The sequence below is a fragment of the Danio aesculapii genome, chromosome 5, assembly GCF_903798145.1.
Source record: "Danio aesculapii chromosome 5, fDanAes4.1, whole genome shotgun sequence".
NCBI classification, from domain to species: Eukaryota; Metazoa; Chordata; class Actinopteri; order Cypriniformes; family Danionidae; genus Danio; species Danio aesculapii.
In genome coordinates, this window is record NC_079439.1 from 24901710 (window position 1) to 24919854 (window position 18145).

The following is an 18145-nucleotide window of genomic DNA, read 5'->3' on the forward strand; positions in this document are numbered from 1 at the left end:
TAAACTATACCTGTCAACACTGGGATATAAAAATACGGGATACGCCCCAACAACCATTACAAATATAGGGAGGAAATTAGCTTTAGATGATAGAATACATGACAAACATTAGAAAATTGAAAATAAAAGGTTTAGCCTATTAAAATCAATTTACTGATTATATCTGTGTTATTGTACGCATTAAACAGTTAAAAGTGTGTTCATTTTTTACTTTATTATTCAGCGATTCCTCTGCGTACCATTAGAAGGAAGCTTGAGAACCACTGCTATATAGGAATGAAATAATGCCTCTTTGTACTCACTACATTTTGTTTTGTTGTGTCTTCAAGTGTCTGAATGACATAAAGCTTGTTCCTCTTCCGCATGTTTTCCACTTCCTCTGTTCGAATGTCTCCATATTTCTGAAACGAAGAAGCTTCATTAGTCTGAGCAACTGTTGGGCTTTAGGTTGCCTGACCTCTGACCTCCTGTAGAGTTTCAATCATTACATGCAACTGACCAGTCTGAAAGTGTGAAATTCTCAGGCGCTCATAAAACTGACACCTTTTTTATTGCACAACACCTACCTATAAAATCTGTCACCAAGAGCATAATTGACAAAGCATTAGCAAAGTCATTCTAACATCAAACATAAAGACAAAAGCTGCAAAAATAAAAGTATCTGCCTAAAAGCTGCTCCAGATGGCATGTTCTTGAAAAAAAGGTTAATGATTTTGATAAGAGCTTGCATTTGAATGTTCACTACAGTGTATTGAAGTGTGCAGTTTTACCTCATATGCCTCTTTGATGAGGTCACTGATGTCAACCTTTTGTATTGATTTGTCGTTGGCTGTTGCAGATGCCTGCTGAACAGTTGCTGGCAGGGGACTGTCTTTATTTGTGACGCTGTCAAAAAACCTGAAGAACAAAATCAATTATGAACACGCGTCATAAAATAGAAAAAAAAAATTTACACAGGAACTACAGCATGTTATCCAAAGATAATGCAAGTTTGGTCACCTTAATCTTTCCAGAATGAATAAATTATACAACAATAATAAAAGATCCACATATTAATAACAACAAACATAAAGTGACTATAAAAGACCTGGACAGGGTTGCACCAGCTGTTCGTAAGTTCTTTCTTAAACTGGGATGTAAAGTCCTCACTAGTGGCTTAGTAACTACTAGCTAGTTTGTAACTAAATGTGTTCCTTCTTTGGTTGCACCACATGTTCTTAAGGCAAACAGTAGTTAGTATGTCGTAAGCTCTCCGTAAAGTCATGTGTAGTCGCATTAAATGACGTAATATCCAATAAAAAGCATTTAAATCGTTAAACTGCTATAAAATTCTGCAGATAATGCATCTATAATAGGCATGGGACGATAACCCTTTTCAAGGTATACTGCGGTTTGGAAAAGTCAAGGTTTTAAAACCACCCAAACTTTCTGTAATACCTTTCCTAAGGTATGTGTAAGATTTTTTATTTACATTTATTTTATTATTTACAAATAGAACAGATATCCAAAGATGCCGCTTAAAATTGTAAAGAAATCGGTGTTTTTTTAAACTAATGAAGACAGAAGTCAATGATTCATTTGAATTATTTAGCCTGACATGTTTACTGCTCCAAAATATTATAAATCTTTCAAAAAATAAAATATATTGTTTTCAAAGGGGATAAAAGTTTTTTATTTTTTACCCAGACATTTAAAAAGAATATATTTTAGAGCAGTGATCACAATACCGTGATATATTTGACAGAATCTTAAACCGGCCCATGCCTAATCTATATGGAACTATCCTATGAAAATTGAATGACAAAATTCATTTTTATAGTACATTATATTACAGTCAGTCACTACAGCAGACGACGCACACACCTGCATCGCGAGCCGTGAATGCACGCAAAATACACATGAACTTATCAAAACATTAAACTTGATATTAAAAAAAAAACAATCCTACACATGAAAGAGAAAAGAGCAGGGAGAAAAACTCAGTCATGAAGAAATTCTCTTTTAATTGTTGAACACAAAAAACACTCTTTGAAAGAAAATTGAACTCTTCTTTCACAAACTGAAAAAGATTTGGGAGGAAAATAAGGCTGTCAGTAGAGGGAGATCATTCATTATTATTCTCACGAGCTCCTCGATGAAAACTTATCTCACTGTCGTCTCTTATCTACCGTTTTACATGGGGTGAGGCTGCTGTAAATATTTAGTTGGAACATTAGTCTAACTAAATTCAGTGGTGCAACACTAAAATATTTTGTAGTGTGTAAGTTGTAACTAAGTGTCCCTTTAAGTCACAACTAGGCTACGTTTCAACTTACGTACTGCAGGTGCACCCAGCCCCTGTTGTATAAAACAAAACTCACAACTCTTGCTTACTGCACTTAACTCTTGTCTGTTAATTAAAACAATATACACATACAGTAAGTCCATACAAAAAGCTCAGTGTCACCAATCATGATAAAAGTATAATTTTTTTAAATTTTACACCTTCACTTTGGTAATTATTTTAACCAGCCTCCATCCTGGTGATAACTACTCAAAAAATTATTAATTTAAGAATTTATTAAAATAATAAAACAACAACAAAACATTATTTTTATATACTAAAGGCTAAGCAGATTATTAAGGTTACTAATAGGAATAACTAAAAATAAATCTCTGACATGCACACCAATGCACTAATAAAATTATACAGTAGTTACTTAATTAAAATTAATTTGGCATGCAGTGCTCCAAAGCAGAAAACAGGACCAAAGTGATTATTTGCACCACAGGCCAAACTTAAAAAGAGAAATTGGCAAAATGCTTAAGCCTGTTCACAAAGAATGTATTTTTCCTTATCAACGAGTTTTTGCTTAAATACCAATACCAATACCAATTTGTTTAATGGGTTTCAGTGGGGATAATTTTGTCCTGAAGATCCTGATTTAAATTTTGCACATATTACATAAATATATTTTATGAAGCGTTATGGGGCTAATATATTGCAATTTTCAATAAAAATACAACTGCCAAAAAGTTATGCTGATACAAATACAGATGCAGACGTCCATAAAGATGCACAAGTTTTAAAATGACACCATTCTTCACCTGTTAAGGACGGTGACGGCTTCTGCGTCGTCATTGCAGCAGAGCAGATTGTCCATGTTGTAGTCGAGGACAGCGAGGCCCAGCTGCAGGATGGCTTTGATTCCATCATAGAAGAAACAGTCGACCACGTTCACAGCGCTCTCTATTGGCAGCACACTGATGAAGAGGGTCAGAAACCACGATAAAGACACAGACGAGAAGAAGGACAGGTCTGTCATGTGTTCAGTCAGCTGGGTGAGATGTTCACGGATCAGCTCCTCAAATACGGCCTGGTCCACCAGAGCACCTGCAAAACATAGATAGCATTTTGACTATTACTGACAGATTCGGCAAACTGCCCCAGGCAAAAATCAGCTCAACCAGGCTATGAGAGATGGTGTTCCTGCATATTTCTGAAGGCTGTTCATGACTTTTATGAACTGAAAAATACAAATTAGTACTGTATGCTACTCACAAAAATAATTCCCAAACTATTCTAAGATTTTGTTGATAATAATTAAGCAATGTTTCTTGTGTGTTTTTAAAATGTTTGCATCTACTGTTGCATGAAATATACATATATACATACAGTTGAAGTCAGAATTATTAGCCCCCTTTGATTTTTTCTTTTTCTTTTTTAAATATTTCCCAAACGGTGTTTAACAAAGCAAGGACATTTTCACATGTCTGATAATATTTTTTCTTCTGGAGAAAGTCTTATTTGTTTTATTTCGGCTAGAATAAAAGCAGTTTTTAATTTTTTAAAAAGCATTTTAAGGTCAAAATTATTAGCCCCTTTAAGCTAGATATTTTTCTGGTAGTCTACGGAACAAACCTTTGCTATACAATAACTTGCCTAATTAACCTAACCTACCTAGTTAACCTAGTCAAGCCTTTAAAACGTGACTTTAAGCTGTATAGAAGTGTCTTGAAAAATATCTAATATTACTTACTGTCATCATGGCAAAGATAAAATAAATCAGTTATTAGAAATGAGTTATTAAAACTATTATGTTTAGAAATGTGTTGAAAACATCTTTTAACACAACAGAAATTGGAAATTGGGGAAAAAAATAAACAAGGGGGCTAATAGTTCAGGGGGGCTAATAATTCTGACTTCAACTGCATATATATATATATATATATATATATATACATATACATATACATATATATATATATATATATATATATATATATACATATACATATATATATATATATATATATACATATACATATATATATATATATATATATATATATATATATATATATATATATATATATATATATATATATATACACACACACAGTCAAGACAAAAATATTCATACCCTACAGTTATGAATGATTTTGGCCTTGACTGTATATACTATGTGTCAACTACTTGAGATTTGGCAGAAAGAGATATTTATTTGAAAAATATGGGTTTAGACAATTGAGAATTTGGTTCAGAAAATGGGCTCTAGCTACTGTGATGTGAATAAATAAATATAATTTTTCGCCCACCATAATTTTCTAAAGACCATTATTAGAAACAATTTGCAAATTAACTCACTTTTTATGCAATTAAAACTCATTCTTTCTCATTAAAACTAATTTTCACTCACTGTGATGCTGTTGTGTTGCGAAACAATAAACACATGCAGCCAAGGTATTTTTTATTGTCTAAATATAAAAAGAAATAAAAAGGGACAAAATATGCAAATTTCCTTTGTATGTGATAAAAATCATGCGTTAACCACACGAGGATCAAAAGTAACAAACGGTGGCTTTAAAGGTTCAAGACACCCTGGAGTACTTTGACATTTTAACAGATTTGTGTTGTGCATCAGTTAAGACAATGTTAGCACCTGTCAGCTTTAATTGTGGGAAAAACAGGATAATTTTGATCTTTTGTCAGCTTATTTCATCTTCCGGGTTTAAATTCATTATTGGGGCAGGTCAAAACCGGTGATGTAGCGATATCTGCCTATCCAGTGATGACTTGTCAGTTTTTATATTATTATTCATAGACTGAGTTTTCTTATCCGATAAGAAGAGCCTGCTTCTTAATTATTCATGACAGGACATACTTTCCGAAGGCAAGGCAGACCTGCAAAGCTGTGAGAGCGCATCCGCGCACAGCACACAGTATTCAGCTGTTCATGAAGGGTCGTATGTGTTTGTTTCCATGATCCATGGGGTTTGTTGCACGTTTTTCCCTGTGATGCTGTCAGGGCCAATACAGCAAAGTTGTTGATTAGCAGCAAGCATTTTTGTCAGGAGAGCGGTACGAGAATTGGAGAATGGTGGACTTTGTCTTTTATCAATTGAGTTGACATACAGTATCATTAGTCAGAGCAAGAGACCTGCTGCACTGCTCCACTGTGTCTGCATTCAGACCCGGGGATTCAGGAGGAGAGAAGTCCTCCTCATTTATAGTGTTTATATAAACATGGGTATCTTTATAATGATATAACAAAATATGGTTATATGTATATGAAATTTCGAATCACATATGCAGCAGGACATTAAATTACTGTTTATTTCTTTGCATTTTAACTTTGTAAACTCTAAAATCATGCATCTCCTCACAGTTTGTGAGCCAACTGACAGTTGTTCGCTACCCTTTTTTTCTCCTGCTCTGCTGGCCACGCCCATCATGAAGAATTTTTTTTTTAAATTCTGAGGTAGACTTGAACTGAAAGAATGGGGTTTCATGGCTCTTTAAATATGAAGCTTCCTCCAAGAACAATAATGAAAGCCAAGTATAACAGCAATTATATTTATGTCCAGATCAGCAGCATATATTCTAAACCTACATCAGTGTCAATTTGTTTTTAGTTCTTGTTGCATTTACAGTACATGACTGTAACCAGCAGATGTCGTCAGCATGCAGTGTTTCTAGCACATCTAATCAGTAAATCTGTAATCTATCTAATCTAACAGTGAATTTAATGACTTTTAGAAGTTTAGTGGAATGAAGCAGTATTTTATCTGCCGTTTTAAATGTGCTTGGCTTTAAATTTGAATGAAATATTGATTACCAGCTACGACCAAAAATTTAATTTACCACAGCTCAGCATAAAATTCACATAATATAACATATCTTGAACTTTTAAGCCAAGTTAATTTGATTTTAGAAAGTGACTGAAACTCAATAATGTGAGCTTTATTAAAAAAAATAAATAAAAAAAACGAACACAAACAACAAGCTAACAATCTCAAAACAGTGTACATTTAAAAAAAAAAACCTTAAGATTAAATATTCAGATTTGAATGCTCCATATTAACTCTAAAAGAGTGTTTAACAGGAAAATACTTTGATAATTACAGTGTGTGGCTTAACAGAGCTCAGAAATTATTACCCACTTCAGTTGTAAGGGCGTATAATTACATAACTGTTGGTAGTGTGTTACAATGACAGGATGCGAGATTATTAGGATGATTTATTTTCCGCTCCCAGGTATGAGCAATGCATAAGCAGCCTTCACATACCGATAATTCTGCGATTGAAGTAGTCCGGGAGCATCCTTTCACACACGGCCACCAGTAGCCAGAAGGCCTCCTCTTCTTTAGCATACAGCAGCAACACTGATGTCAGGATATTCATCGCCTGCACACACACACACACACACACACATACAGAGAAACAGAGACATATTAGTCAGTTGGTATTTCTGTGTGGAGTGTGCATGCTTTCCCCATGTTCACGTGGGTTTCCTCCGGGTGCTCCGGGTTCCCCCACAAGTCCAAAGACATGCGCTAAAGGTGAATTGGGTAGGCTAAATTGTCCGTAGTGTATGTGTGTGAATGTGAGTGTATGGGTGTTTGCCAGTGATGGGTAGCAACTGAAAGGGCATCCGCTGCGTAAAACATATGCTGGATAAGTTGGCGGTTCATTCCGTGGTGGCGACCTCTGATTAATAAAGGGACTAAGCCGAAAAGAAAAATGAATGAATGAATGATTGAATAATGTCTTTTTATTCTACATGGTCAACAGATCCCTTAAATAAACAGATTTTACTTTGCATAATTTCCATGCTTCGACTTTGCATTCACAGAGTGCTCGATCAACAATCTTTCATATTTCATGTACTTCCTATCATGTTTTGCTGTCATGATTTACTCATTCCAAACCTCTTAGATTTTCTTTCTTCTGTTGAACACAGAGGGAGATATACTGAAGAAAGAGGAAAGCCTGTAACCACTGACTTCCATAGTGTTTGTTTTTCCTACTAAGAATGTTGGCTAAATATCTACAAATTCTACAAAGCATTTTCTTTTGTGTTAAAGAACAAAATAAAATAAAGTATGGAACTACTAGAGGGTGAGAAAATAACAAGTAAATATTCATTTCCGTGTGAACTATCCCTTTAAATATCTGAATCAATATAAAATAAATTTACAGATACAAATGAATAGAGCTAAAATCACAGCACAGCTATTGTCTATACGTTATGTGTTTGGTGATATGTATAATGTATAGTGATACAGAATGAAAGTTACCTTATAGCATTAATCGGCACCTTTTCTGAAACTGTGAAATTGTGTATCTAAAAACGTGAACAGACTGTATAAAAATTAAACTAATGTACAGGCCTGAAATCCCGAATATATGCTAATTAGCACATGATGTCACCTTAAAAATTACAAGCTGGCATTGGTGCAGATAAACTAGTGGTTAGTGCACTGATACAGTGCGGTGTCCCAAGTTAGAGTCCCAGCTAATGGATCTTCCCCGATCCCACCCCCACTCTCTCTCTCTAACTTCACTTCCTGTCAATATATGAAGAGTTTAGTGCAAATACCTCTAAATGCCGTCTAAAACATCTATCGAAAACAATAATTTTTCTCAGCCTCCTTTGTTAATGTTGAGATATTCCAGTTTAAAGACCACAAAAAAAAAACACTTATTCTTTGCCATAAAAGTGATATCACTGAACTTACACACAGGAGTCTGATAAAAATGCTCATTTTAGTGGAAATTTTGTGGCATTTTACATCTGAACTCTTCATATCTACTGTCATAACATAATAAGTGCAAAAATGCCAAAAATAAATCTGTATAAAATATAAAACTGGCTTTAGCTACTTTTCAGTAAAGGTGAACGGTAACTAATATAAGCTGAAGTTGTGTTCAGAGAGTTCATAACATGTCTGTGCACTGTGCTTCAGTTGCTCCCTTTGTGATGACGCAATAAAGATGCATATTGAAAAATGTGCAGGAGAACAGCTGCTGATCAAATAGAGAAACAACAAAATATTAATACCTGATTAAACTGCAGTCATTGTGTATACTTTGTGCTTATTGTGAGCTTTTGTTTTTCTATGCAATAATTTGGCACTGTAAAATTTTGCCTTTTTTATTAAAACTTAACTAAGTTTAATCTCATATTTGCATGGTATAATTGAACTTGTAGGTTCATTAAAAGCACAATTTTCACAATGTTGTATAAAAGTCCCATTCTGTTATTACTTTTTGCCACTACTGCATGCTGTGTTCGTCATGCTTCAGAAAGTCTGCTTCACCTAAAACCTACAGCCAGACACTTAAACTAAAAGTGAATATAGGACTGGGCGATTTAGCCTACAATTAAAATCTCGATTAATTGAACCTTTTAACTCGATTTTGATTCATGAACGATTATTTTATTTATTTATTTATTCATTTAACAAGTTTTGCAGAGTAAATATGCTTACATTACAAGCAAGAGATTTATGAATGAAGGGTGCATTACTTGGGAAACACACACTTTGTGCTAACAATGATTATGGAGTCACGCGACTCCACACGCGGTGAGGAACGTAATTGAAAAAAATTGACCTGGAAAAATTTGATTGATTATAGGTTCTAAATGTTGATTTCGATTACTTTCCGATTAATTGCCCAGCCCTAAGTGAATATTATTAAATTTTATTCCATAAACCTCATAAACACTAGATCAACCCATACTTGAATCTCTGGTCATGATATCATATTTGGGACTGTCAGAAGGAGTAAATTATATGTGTGTTTGTACCTGGCAGTAGCCGATTTTGGGGTTGCGGTGAGCATAGGCAGTGAGGACGCGGCGAAGAGCTGATATTCCCGTGTCGCTCTGGAATGCTGGGTGTTCTGGGAGAGAGCGATGCAGATCTCTCTCAATCTCATCACACGCGAGTGAGCTGCTTCCCATACAATCCTCCAGCAGCCGCCCGTAATACCCGGGGTGAGAGATCATGTCATGTACTGCGCCTATAACATAAGCCAATAGACATCTGTGAACCGTGGCCCACACCTACAGTTGAAGACTAAATTATCAGCACTCCTGTGAAAGTATCGCTAAACAAAGCAAGTATTTTACAGTATTTTCACAGTATTTCCGTTTTTTCCTTGAGAAATTCTTATTTCTTTTAGTTTAGCTCATTTATAGAAATCACTTAAAAGAATATAAAAACTGCTAAAATTTATATATGTATATTTTTTGCCTCTATAAATTGTTTCCAGTGACTTACTTGCCTGATTAACCTAACTTGCCTAGTTAAACTAACCTAGTTAAGCCTTCGAATCGCACTTTAAGCTGAATACAAGAGTCTTGGAAAATAACAAGAAAAATCTTATGTACTGTCATCATGACAAAGACAAAAGAAATTAGTTATCAAGAATTATTTATTTAAATTATTATGTCTAAAAACAGCACTTGGGAAACATTTTAAAAATAATTAAAATTTCAGGAGAAGGCTATTAATTTTCATATCACACACACGTACACAACCACAGCAATAAACACACACCTGAGAAGAGCATCCACAGTTCTCCTCTGAGAGTCTCTGGAACTCCTCGCACAATGAGGTCACGTGTTTTTTTGGTGCAAAACATTCCAGTTCCACGCCCATATTCAGCAAAGTGGATCTGCCACGACTGCTCCTTCATTCGCTCCTTCAGCTGCCAATCACAATGATACAATATCAGCAATGGCAAGATGCATTTTCTTTATAAAACTTGTTGATGAAAGGTTCATGAACAGGTTAAAAAAAAACATTAAATTTTTTTGCAAGAGCAATGTATTGTAACATTATAAATGTGTTAACTGTAACTTCTAATAATGTGTCCTTGCTCAATTCAAGTAATATTTTCTTGTTTACACTTTAGTTTATCTTATAACTAGTGGGTTATTACCTGCCTGTTATAAAGATATTGGCTGTTTATTATTACTTAAAAAAGCACATTATGCATGATTTAATTCTACATGCCTAATCCCACCTAACTAACAAAAAATATATATTAATATTAACAATTATTTATATATAATTTATATATTTATATATAATTTTTTTTGTCGTTATTGTTGTATTTTTATTCAGTTTAAAAATGTAAACAAGTTGTCTTAACCTGTTTCACAATGTATTGACAATGTTATGAAATTGTTTGACAATGTTATGATTTTTAATATAAAAATTTAAGCTATAAAAAAGAAGAATGGTAACCAAGTTTAAAAAATTATTTTTTTAACCAATCATGTTGATTCTAATCCTTTTAGTAGTAGTGTACATCACATTTAGTTCTTACTTCAACATTTTTATTATTACACCAATATTAAATATTAAAATCAGGTTAATGGTACCATTTTGGGGTCAAGGTTTTCAGCATCATGTGGATGAAAGACGTTCATTAGAGCTTCAGTGCTGACAGCTTGACTTTGTCCCACCATCACACCTTCCTCATCCTCAGAGAGAGAAAAAAAAACACAATTATTACAAAATAATATTAAATACTAAATATTAATATTAAAACAAATAGTTTTTTTTTTAAAGCTGGGGTTTAAATGAATTACCGGATTAGTGATGCAGTGCTGAGGGCTCCCCAATGTCCCACACTTTCTGCGGATGGTGGCAGCAAGTCGCTCAAAATCCCGAACCTCAGAGAAACGCAAAGCTCTCTTGCCTCGAAGGCACACAGTCAGAGCTCGACTACTGCGGTCTGGAAGCTCCACACTGTACACCTGTAGGTAAACAGTAATGCCATACATTACACAAATTAAATTCTTTTTACCCTCTAGTCGGTCAAAGAACAATTTTGTGTGTAATTTCATAATTATATATATGTAATAATGTCTTTGAAGTACAGTTGAAGTGTATTGGCGTATGTACTTGACAAGCTTTTAAAGTAGGGCAACATGGTATTGGAAAACTCTGACATTGTGAAGTTTTGTTTTTCTGCGATATCGGTTGCGATATGAATAGAATGACTTAAATAGAACTGTTTGGTAACAATGTAGGTACAAAAATTCAAAAATCCAAAGTAAAATACCACTGCATACATTGTATAACTAATTAAATAATATATTTTTATTAAAGTTTTAAATTCCTTATACCTGAATGCTTTAAACTGTCTTGATTTGCTCATACAGTCACAAGCCTTAAAAACATATGCAAAAGATAAACCTTTGCTCTGATATGATAAAAATCTCTAATGACTCCATGCTCTAAACTGCGGTTTGTGGTCAAAAATAAAGCCAATTCAACATTGGAGATGTTGTGATGTGACTATTGCGGATGCACACATTGGGATATTGATGCTAAAACCATATATTGTGCAGCCATAATTTACAGTAAACTAAAATATAGTTTTTGTCTCATCTATTACAGGTTATAGGTCATGTATTGAAGTATATTTCTAATTACTCATATCAAATAATGCACTACAGTAAAAAAAAAAATAAATAAAAAAAAATAATAATAATAATAAAATAATACCAATAATAATATTTTAGTATATTAGTCAATACATCAAAAACTTTTGCAACACTTCATTTAAAGCTGTCCTTGTTACACATATCCTGTGTATTTACTATAGAAATTACAATTACTTATGGATAGGGCCATATTATACATTTTTAACTTTCATTTAATGTTTATAACGCAAATCAAATTAGATCCACTTATTTGTTAAACAAAGCAAGTCTCTCATTTAATATATATATATATATATATATATATATATATATATATATATATATATATATATATATATATATATATATATATATATATATATATATATATATATATATATATATACACTAAACCACAGAAAATATTAGTTTACAAACTGTATTGTAAATAAATCTTATGGACATTTTAATATTACAACTATTATATCAGAATAAAATTTGTGAAATTAATTAAAAAACTTAATATATATAAATTGACACACATTTATACAAGTAAATAATTATACTTGTAAAATAGCCATTTACACAAGTAAATAAATGATGGGTTAAAAATCTGTGGAAATCTGCGTATTTCTGCGCGCACAGATTCCATGTGGACATACTTATGGATAATTACATGCAACTAACCCTATGCCTAACCCATAAACAAACCTTACTGTATATTAAGTACATGTACTTTACTTACTATTATGTAGTAGTTAAATGAACAGTTACACTGTAACATGGACACCTTAAAATAAGATGTAAACAAAACTTCTTTAAAACACACCAAAAAATACTAAACAAATAAGAAATGCACTTTAAGTAAAACTTGATTTGACATCATTACAAAGTGTACTTAAAGGGATAGTTCACCCAAAAATGAACATTTGCTCACACTCTATTGTTCCAAAACTTTCAACTTTCTTCTGATGACCTCCAAGCAAAATAATGTTGGAAAAAAGCAGCCACTGACATCCACAAGAAAAAAACAATGGCTGATAGTTTTCCAACATTCTTCAAAATATCTTTTGTTTCCGACAATGAACAGACACTCAAATAGCTTTGAAGTGGAGGGTGGGAATGGGCTCTATGCACAGCTAATGTTTTTCAGCCAATGAAGAACATCCAGTGAAAGCTTTAGGTGACTATTTTCAATTTCATAAGGTTCCTTTTACAGCATCGGTGTTGTAATGTAATTCAAATATAATCCATTAAATAAACTTAAGCGTCCATTTGACTGTTAAAGAGTAAGAAGACACAAAAGACCATTTAAACGCAGGCGATTTCTAATTTCTGCAGAAATTTCAGTGAAAATACTGGGGTAAAATTTAATATTTTCCATACATTTCATAAATTTCCATATTTTAAAGACATGGTGTGGAAAAATATAATTTAATGCAGTGCTTCTTATTTGGCACAAAAAAACAAGCAGTATACAAACCTCCCAAAGAGGTATTATGAGATGGCACTGAGACCCATCCTGGCTTGCAAAGCACAGATAGTTTTCCGAGACACAGATTTTTCCAAGAGTGTTGACGTGACTAAACGGCACCCAGAGGAAACTCTCATACACTTCACAAAGGTTCTCCTCCTGCGGCAACCGGAAAAACGATCGGAAAGACTGATTCCTCGCATGTATTTCCAAAGCCCTGCAAAGATCACAGCAGAGTCAGACATTGTTCAGCATAGAAGACAAGGCTAACATTTTGAGGAATAAAAGTAATGCACCTCTGTGTGATGTGAAGGGGGTTGGCTAGTGGATGTTCAGCATGAAATGTTTCTTTATCGAAGAAGCGGACAATGGCGTAGTCGGCCAGCTGCTGCATGATCAGGTATGTCTGTTGCAGCCTCAGAAGCATCGAGAAGAAATGATCCTCTCCACGCACTCGCACACGGATACTCTCTGCCAATAAAACACTCGACGTGCGTTCCAGACGACTCACTTCATCCCACGGATACACCAGTTTCACTAAGCAAAAAATAAATAAATATGAGAAGTCAAAGTCTGGCTGATGGCAACTGTAACATGAGAAAGCATTAAAAAAAGAGCAAGGAGTAATTGGTAACAATTAATTCTATCTGAATAGGTTACCAATAATATTCATTATATTTAGAAATTCAATCAATAAATGAATGTTTTTGTGTTCTTTATTGGATCACTGTGTAAACACAGGTCAAACATCATTGGTGTGTGAGTCAACATGATTATCCCTGCTTCTTTACTCTTTTTTTACAGTACCAGATAATTATAAATGACCTTCTCATGTCTCATGTAATCACTCAATCAGTGTTTCAGCTACTAAAACAGCTACATTTAAAGAAATTATTTTTTTTAGGAAAGTTGCTTTGTTCCCACAGCTTGTAAGAAGGGTTTTCTCTTAATATTCTTAATTATTTTAAGTCTGTTTAAATAAATCTGACATGAAAACAAGTAATGAAAGCCACAGTGAACATTATTTTAATTACTGAAGAATCTGGAGATGTTTATGTAGACGCTAATGCAAAAATTTTTTTTTAATTTTGTGTCAAAATGTACAGCTTATATATTTGCATACCATTTTCTTTAGTTCAGAGTTATTAATGATTATGGGCCCTATCATACACCTGGCGCAATAAGGTGCAGGATGTGTTTGGCTTGTTTTGTTGCTATGTTCAAACCAGCGCAGCAATAATTTTCATGTTTTGCGCCACGTTATTTAAATAGCAAATAAATTTACGCTACTTTGAGGACTCGTGGGTGTACCGGTCTATAAGAGAGGTGTGTTAAGGATCTATAGAGCTGCGCATCGTTGGATCTGCTCTTCAATATTTGGACTCTCAGTAGTGATTATTAAACCACACTGAACTGAGCTAAACTGAACTGAACTTAAACACTACAAACTGAATTACACTGTTACTATTTACTATTTACTATAACCTTTTATGTGAAGCTGCTTTGACACAATCTACATTGTATAAGCGCTATACAAATAAAGGTGAATTGAATTGAATTGAATTAAGGAGCATTGTTGGCGTGTTGTTATTTTGAAGAACTAAAATAAACCGCGCCGTTGACCAAATAAAAGCTGGTCTAAATTCCAGTGCGGACCGTGTTAGTTAGCCCACGCAGATGCTTAATGTGCTTAATACACACAGTATGTACATCAATAAACAAATATCTTTACATCTGAAAAAGAATAAAGAATTACAATATTATACACTACGTAAATATTAAAACACACTACCGCCATGCCTTCTTCATGTCTGGGGGGCTTTTTTCAGTTTATTCATGACAATTTGCACTTTTATTCTAAAGTTATTATTATTAGCAGTATTATTTATTATATGCATATTCATATTTGTTTTAATAAAAACGAGTTTAGATTTGTCTTAGATTTGATTTGTTTTAGATCTGTCGCCGCTGGCTTGCATGGTTTGGGACCTGTGGAGCTACGCATCGATGGATTTGCTCTTCAGCGTTTGAACTCTCAGCAGTGAATATTAAACCACACTGAACTGAGCTAAACTGAACTTCAACACTGAACACTGAACTGACACCGTTTCAATTTACTATAATCTTCTATGTGAAGCTGCTTTGACACAATCTACATTGTAAAATAAAGAAATATAGATGAACACTAAAGAAATAAAGATGAACTGAATTGAATTGTCGGATTTTGGAGACGCATGCATCACCATATGGGGCATAAGAACATGACATGTGTTAAGATATAACTTTTTAACCACACGTCATTATTATTGTTCATCTATTCATTTGCAATGTGAATACAAATACGCCATGACGCGACACAACTGACTCTTAAAGGGAATGGGAGATGAGTATCTAATTGGTTTAATGCACGTTATGCTTAAAACCCACCCATAACTCATTAGGAGAATAAGCACCACCCTGTTAGACCATGCACCAGGGCGCTAGGCTTGGGTGGTATCCAAATTTTTGATACCGTCAAATCTCCTCCCTATTTTACCTCGGTATCCGGTATTACCGTGCATAATAAAAAAAATTTATGATGTAAGGCTCAGACAGCGTCACCAAACTGTTGGCTTGTGCCTAAACCATTCAGAAACTGAATACCGTATATTCGATCTTAGGTTCACGGTCACCTGTTTGTCTTGTTCGTATTCGAAATCTGCGCTGACACTCTCTCTCATTAACACACACACACACACACACACGGATGCGCGTGCTCGCTCTCTCGGGAGCGCTTTATTCGGAAATTTATTCCCGCACCGCAAAAAATATGGTTGGGTCTCGAGGCTCCCACGGTACAGCAGCGGGAATGCAGACCTCTAGTTTGTATTTACCACATCTCCTTTCTCATTCTGCCGAAACCCGAAATACTGCCGAACTGCAGAGGTTGTGTTCTTTTTCGAGACCAGGTCACTTGGTGCGCGACTTGCCATCTTACCTCACCTCTCTCTCTCTCTCTCCTCCACACCACGCATTTTAAGGCATTAAATAAATAATATTTAATACTTGTCTCCTTTATAAGTGCATTGTTTTTATGATGGTATTGAAACTGACACCGTTGCTATGTTTAGATCCCGAGGTATACAATATTACCATTTTACCGCCCAAGCCTACAGGGCACAGAGCATATTTTTCCATTCTTAAAATAGCAAAAGTGGATTCGGACACAACCTTAATGCTTTACGCCATGCGCTTTAGACTTTGCACCTAGACTATTAAAATAGAGCCCTAAATTTAAAGAGAAATAGGAATTGAGTAGCTTGGGTTCTGGTGTTAATTGAAAGATGTAATAGCTTTAAAAAGCAACAGAGTTTCAAAGTTTAAAATAGTATCTGAGATTTTCAAAAATTTGTTTAAATTATTACTTATTTAATTTGAAAACACAGCCACAATTTGTTCAGTAAATCAGTGTTTAATAAAAAAAAAAGATGAGAATCCATTAGAATCAAGGTATGCACTACACCGTCATTTTTGTGTACTGCTATACCCATAATAGCAACCTGATTAAAGCATTATAATATATGTGAGCAAAATATAATTCTATTTTTGATACCAACAATGCTTTTGTTAACTGTTACTGACATCCCAACCAGCTTAAAAAGTTAATTAATTTGCAGCAACACGTGTTAGAATGCAAGTATGTTTCCAACCTTCATTTCCAAGCATATAGGAGTAAAAACACAGGAAGTTGGTGCTGAGGTAGATCCAGCCCTGGTTCGGCACCCGTCCTCTCCAGTAGCTGCATGAGAAATATGTCACAAGCTTTTCTCTCTGTGGCAAACCGAACAGGCGTTCAAAGCGCAGCACTGCCTCCCGGAAGCGCTCAGGATCCTCCTCATCACCTGCAGATGTGCCTTCCTCTGCTATCAGACCCTACGCAAACACAACATACCAACAAAAAATATGTTTAAAGACCTCCTTGGTTGACAGAATTTAAACTGAAACATGAAGGCAGGGCGGGGCACAGAAAAGCCCCTCCCCTTTTTAAAAACAAAAGCCAGTAGCAATTTATTTCTATCACAGTTCTCCCAGTTAGAGTCAATGAGCTAAAGTGCATCTGAGTCACGACAGTCTAAAATAGCAATGCTAAGAACATCGAACCATTCCTCTGCTTCAAAATGCAGCACTGATTGTAGAATTCAAATATGATCTGATAGTTTGCGATCTAAATGAATGAATGAATAAGGATGACTGATTTCAGCAGCAACTTGTAGGGGGTTGGATGATTCAGATACTGGAGAGCATTTGATTAGTCAAAAGATCTGATGAGAAGATGAAGTGCACGGTGATGTCATAAAATAAATTGATTCTTAAAGTGTGCATAAACTAAAAGCTGCAACCATTTTTTTTTTCGTATTTGTGATGCAGTTCATAGAGAAACAGAAGAGTAAACAAGAAATCTGAGGGCGTGGCTTTTTTCTACTGCGAGCTGATCGGAATGTAGTAAAGTAGACATTTCATTCAGAAAGACCGTGAAAAGGGTTTTGGGAGAGTTATTATTAGAAGTTGTATTTGTAACAAGAGTTATTCGTTTTCATAGCACTATCAAAATTGACAGTTGTAGGTTTACTTCAGATATACCTCAGACCAGGAACGTGCGGTCAGGGGAGGCAGTGCCTCACCTGTCATCATCCTCAGTTGCCATCATGAAATGCATACTAATGATAAAATAAATATTTGTCCTGATCTGTGCTATAAGTGCAATTTCTGTATGATTCAAATGATTTTAATCATTTCAATAATTAAAATCGATGTGTTTCGCGCATTTCCTGTTCAATTACAGCGTAGGAAGCGAGGTGAGGCAGCCAGAGCTGTGCCTCACACCAGATTGCGCAATCCCCTGCACTGTTAAGTGCGTGCTTTTTGCTTACTCTGTGTATGCTACCAATGTAATGCTTTATTAAAATATTTTATGCATTGTAGA

At 34.5% G+C, this 18145-nt stretch overlaps 1 protein-coding gene across 1 annotated transcript in view; it reads right to left on the bottom strand.

The window, feature by feature from the left end:
- The window catches only part of tbc1d8b (TBC1 domain family member 8B), a 46200-nt gene that overhangs the window by 9937 nt on the left and 18118 nt on the right, over positions 1-18145 (bottom strand). The window contains 10 exon segments of the mRNA XM_056457688.1: positions 303-401; positions 771-897; positions 3088-3373; positions 6550-6667; positions 9075-9289; positions 9829-9979; positions 10659-11036; positions 13192-13399; positions 13479-13719; positions 16872-17094. Coding sequence (XP_056313663.1) covers positions 303-401; positions 771-897; positions 3088-3373; positions 6550-6667; positions 9075-9289; positions 9829-9979; positions 10659-11036; positions 13192-13399; positions 13479-13719; positions 16872-17094 — 2046 coding nt within the window.